The following is a 4,767-nucleotide window of genomic DNA, read 5'->3' as shown; positions in this document are numbered from 1 at the left end:
TATGTTTTGGAAGCTCTCTTTTTTATTTCTCTGTGATGTACATACTTCACCTGCATATACGAGGAACTTCTAGGGTAAGTTTCAAATCACTGTCAATCACATGCCAAATATTCCTTAAGTACCAAGGCAGAGAATGTTTTGTTGATTTGGACATTTTTTGTATGGGCTATATTCTAGAACTAGTGTGATAATTGCTGACTGCTATTTTCAATGTGTGAATCTAGGAAATGCATGCTTATTTTTAACCTAAAGTTTGTAAATTGCAATTCAATAATTGGAATGTAAGTTACATTTGCTCTATAGAACGTCAATTGTCGTTAGTCAATAAAACTAGTATCTCTGTCAAACGCGCGTTTTATTTTTGTAGTTGTTCGGAAGCTGCCTGCCATTCCCCCATCCTCGACACATATGCCGACAATACAGGAATTTATGAAGCAACTCTGAACAAAAATTCAGAAGGTCTAAATTTAAAATCTCGTTTTTAACCAATAACCTTGGGGCATTCAACAACCAATATGGCCGCTGACAGATCGTTATTAAGCTTTTGTGCGGCATTCTTACGGAAAATTTGCCTATATCTCCTTAAAGTTCTGGGAAAAAGTGTTAAGTGTGTGAAAATCGCTGTTTAGGAAGAAAATAGGACAAAGTGCAGGTCAGTGGGTGCACCACATTCTAAACGAAAATATCATTCCTGCGGACATCAATTTCATAATATGTGTAAAACAGGGGTGTTGAAAAAAAAATAGAGTGATAGGATTTTAATAATGATTCAGCAGCAGCATGTAAAAAAAAATGTGCAGTTTTTACTACTACAAAAACTTAGGCATATATAAGATGGAAGAATACGGCTCAAATATCCCCAGAATTTCTAGTTTATAATTGAAAATGTGCAGTTTTTCCTACTACAAAAACTTAGGCATATATAAGATGGAAGAATACGGCTCAAATATCCCCAGAATTTCTAGTTTATAATTGATGATGGATTGAAATGGTTAATAAAACATCAAAATACTAGGACTCATACTCATATTTTTTACTTAGTCCTTATTACCCACTTATATTAACAACGTCGATTTTTGATCATAGAGAAAAAGGTGCTTTTTAGCAATAGTGTTCAATTATTCCATAATAACTGCTTACTTTGAACTAAGGTTACGTTTTTATTCGTTTTTCATTCTCGATTTGAATGAATGAATGAAATGAAACATTCAATATATAAAAGAAATCACAGCAAATTGGTATTCAAAAACCCTGTTTTATTAATGGTGGGTAAACATATATTGATTCCCTTGAAGCCAAAAGAAAACACTCACATTTTTTTTTCAACATTTGTGTTAAGATCGTTACAAATTCACCATCGAAAATTGGTCGGTTCCCTCTCATGTCTCCAATCTATTTATTTTCCTTCTGAATATTTCCTCCATTTTCTTACTTGTGTTGTTTGCAAGCGTAACGTCTATCAGTTCTAGGGAAACAATTAATTATTTATTTCCCGGTTGTACTTTACCTGTCTAATAAAAGCTTCGCGAAAATCAAAATGGAATTTCATTTTGTCTTAAAAATTTAATGTCGACATTGAATGAGAAGCGATTCTAATAAGTAGGTCCCATGGCGATAGCTCTTTGTTTATTTATGAAGGTAAAACTCTGGTTTGCTTAAAATATTTGTTTGTAAAACATTTGTTCGCTTAGCTCTTAGGTGTGGTGACGCTCGTGACACTGTAACAGCCGCGTGATTTATGCACTGTAATTGCGAATGAAGATTAAATAATAAGTAAGACAAGGCAAGACAATTGGAGCTTAACAAAAAATTATACCCTTATAACAATTTTTGAAAGCTTTTGAATGGACCAGTCAATAGTTCCATAATTTTATCAATGGTGAGCACAACAAAAGGTTAACCACCAAACTCGGAGACTTTTTGAAATATCATCCGTTTCTTCTTCTTCAGCTGCCTATCCACTACTATTGGATGTTGGCGATCACATTTCCGTATGCTACCCTGTCCATTGCTGTATGTACAAGGTCCCCGATATTTTTCAAGCCAGTCCATTCCCTCAGGTTTCTAAGCCATGACATTTGTTTCCTTCCTACGCCACGCTTGCCCTCTATCTTACCCTCGACGATTAGCTGGAGAAGCCGATATTTTGGGTTCCCCATTATGTGTCCGAAATAGGCCGTTTTTCGTTTTTTTATGTGTAATAGAATTTCTCTGTCTCTGCCCATTTTTCTCAAAATTTCCTCGTTTGTAACCCTTTCGACCCATGATACTCTCAGCATACGGCGGTAAGTCCACATCTCAAACGCTTCTAATCTATTAATTGATGTTGTTTTGAGCGTCCATGTTTCCATACCATATAATAGAACGGACCATATATAGCACTCGACGTTTCGTCCTCTTAGGTTCAGGCTTGTGTCTCTGTTGGTAAGTATATGTTTAAATTTGAGAAAATAGCTCCGGGCTATTTCTATTCTGGCTTTGATTTCTTTGTCGTTGTCCCAATCGTCATACAGCCAACTACCCAAGTATCTATATTTCTTGACTCGTTCCAAAGCCATTCCATCGACGACGAGTTGCGCATTCACATAAGGCACCCTGTCCCTACTGATTATCATAAACTTTGTTTTATTACTATTTATGTTTAGTCCATAGTTTTTACTGGCGTCGTTTAGTAGAGTAATCAGTTGTTGTATCGCTTTACGAATTTCCTCTTTTGTTATCGGTGGTCCACTCAACGATTCACCCGCGGGGTTAATTTCGAGGTCCGTTCTCTCACTGTATTGGAATAGTTTTCTTATGTATGTATGTATTTTTGTCGTTGACTAGAACTATTGGTGCCTTGGTTTTATATATTCCAGCTACCTCCTTTAGCTTTTTATGTTCGCTATGAGTATCATGTATCTGTTGGAGTCTCTCTATTTCTTGGCATTCTTGTTCTAGCCACTTTCTTTTAGCTTTTCTGATTTCAGATCTAATTCTAGAATTTAAAAGACTATATTGATCAGGGTTTACATTTTTATGTTTACGTCTCTCGTCCATCAGTCGTAGAATTTCCTCTGTCATCCATTTGTTCTTAGGAACAGACTGACGGTATCCTAGTATGTTCTGAGAAACAGAGTTCATGGTTTTCTTCAAGCTATCCCATATATTGTCGACTTGATATTCTCCAATCGTCTCTTGCAGTCTCGCCAGTCCATCATTTAATTTTTGTTGCAGAGTCGTCCTTACTTCTTCGTTTTTTAGTTTTTCAATAGCTAACTGAGGTTTTCGTTGCTGTCTTTTAACAAGTGAAAGCTTTACTTTATAGGAAGCCAAAAGAAGAACGTGATCGGATGGCACGTCGGCGCCCGGGTATGTACAGACTCGCTTGAGTGATGTGCCAAATCTCCTGTTTATCAGTATAAAATCGATTTGATTTCTAACGATGTTATCTTTATTATCCTGAGGTGATCTCCATGTATAAAGTCTTCTAGGGGGTAACGAAAACCAAGTGTTTGTTATTTTAAAGTTCTCTTCTTGGCAAAATTGTACCAGTCGATCTCCCCTATGGTTTCTATCACCCAATCCATATGGACCGACAATTTGGTCTGCTTGTAAAGAACCGATCTTCGCATTGAAATCGCCTTGTATTATATTGATTTCGTGTGGCTTGGTTAACCCTAGAAGTTCCTTGATCTCGCCATAAAATTTGTCCACTTCGTCATCGCCTCTATCGAGAGTTGGGGCGTACACTTGAATTATGTTGATGTTAAGCGGCTTTGTTCGAATTTTTAATAACATTGTTCTGTCTGAGTACGGAACAAAGTCAGTAACACTTCCAGCTATTTCTTTGGTGACTATGACCCCTACACCTCTTCTGTGGTCCCTGTCATTGTTACCTGAGTAGTAAAATCTTTTGTTTTCCGTGTTACATTCTCCTGCTCCTGGCCACCAGGTTTCGCTTATTCCTAGGATGGATATCTTCAATCTGTCCATTTCATGTATTGTGTTGGCTAGTTTCCCAGCCTCGTACATACTCTGGACATTCCATGTCCCTATGTTTAAAACATCTTTACAAATATTTTTGACTCCGGGGATTCTTAGCACCCTCGTTTTGCCGGAGACTGAGGGCCGATTTTTTGTGGTTTCTTCCATGTGATTTTCTTGGGATAAATACTTCAGTGGTTTCCCGTTGCCTTCTGAAGGTAATTTTTAATCAAGGTTGTCTTCCTTTAGGCTGACTGTCTTACTGGACTTGCGAGAAGCCTTCCCTTGAAGATTGTTCTTCCGCCTTCCGGACCATTGGAAATAAATATTTTGCTGAATACAATTTAGAGTAATACATATTTAGCTTACTAATACAATGATTACAAAGTAACAACTATGCATGCAATGTTTTAAGGGTAAATACCAAAATTTCATTTTGGTTTTTTGATTGTCCTAAAAAATTATGCTTTTTGCAATTCGGTCCTGTTCTGTCGGAGCAGAGATATAATGATGTGTTTTATAGTATTTAGAAAAGTGTTTCTAAAATGTTTCTAAATTGATGAGAAATATTTTGAAAGTAACAGTAAACGTTAAGCTAGGTCTTTCTAATAATTTTTTAATCGGAACCACCAAAATGTATTAAACATATAATACCACCTTTGAAAATTTTGGGCAGAAAGTTTGGCTAATATTGTTATTACAAGAAGTGAACTGCTAATTATTTGATTCAGAACAAACTGCGTAATCTCATATTTAAAAAAAAAGGTAGTTTAATCATCCGTTTAAATATATCCAATTAAA

At 36.2% G+C, this 4,767-nt stretch overlaps 1 protein-coding gene across 1 annotated transcript; it reads right to left on the bottom strand.

Moving 5' to 3' along the window:
* Positions 1-2,936: 2,936 nt before the first annotated feature.
* On the bottom strand, positions 2,937-4,014 carry LOC132708208 (craniofacial development protein 2-like). Its single transcript, XM_060680416.1, has 2 exons — positions 3,027-4,014; positions 2,937-2,977 (listed from the first exon to the last, which is right to left on the bottom strand). The coding sequence occupies exons 1-2, from the start codon at positions 4,012-4,014 to the stop codon at positions 2,937-2,939; spliced, it is 1,029 nt and encodes a 342-aa protein (XP_060536399.1).
* Positions 4,015-4,767: the final 753 nt, after the last annotated feature.

The sequence above is a fragment of the Cylas formicarius genome, unplaced genomic scaffold, assembly GCF_029955315.1.
Source record: "Cylas formicarius isolate icCylForm1 unplaced genomic scaffold, icCylForm1.1 PGA_scaffold_10__41_contigs__length_53128322, whole genome shotgun sequence".
NCBI lineage: Eukaryota > Metazoa > Arthropoda > Insecta > Coleoptera > Brentidae > Cylas > Cylas formicarius.
The sequence above is the reverse complement of the archived record's forward strand: the minus strand, read 5'-3'. Positions and strand labels throughout refer to the sequence as shown.

What these genes read in the sequence shown, in the direction of transcription:
- LOC132708208 (XM_060680416.1), bottom strand. Translation starts at nt 4,014, where the DNA reads ATGTACGAGGCTGGGAAACTAGCCAACACAATACATGAAATGGACAGA. An exon ending in ACGACTGATGGACGAGAGAC is followed by an intron (nt 2,978 to 3,026) that starts GTAAACATAAAA and finishes TTTAAATTCTAG; the next exon opens with AATTAGATCTGAAATCAGAA.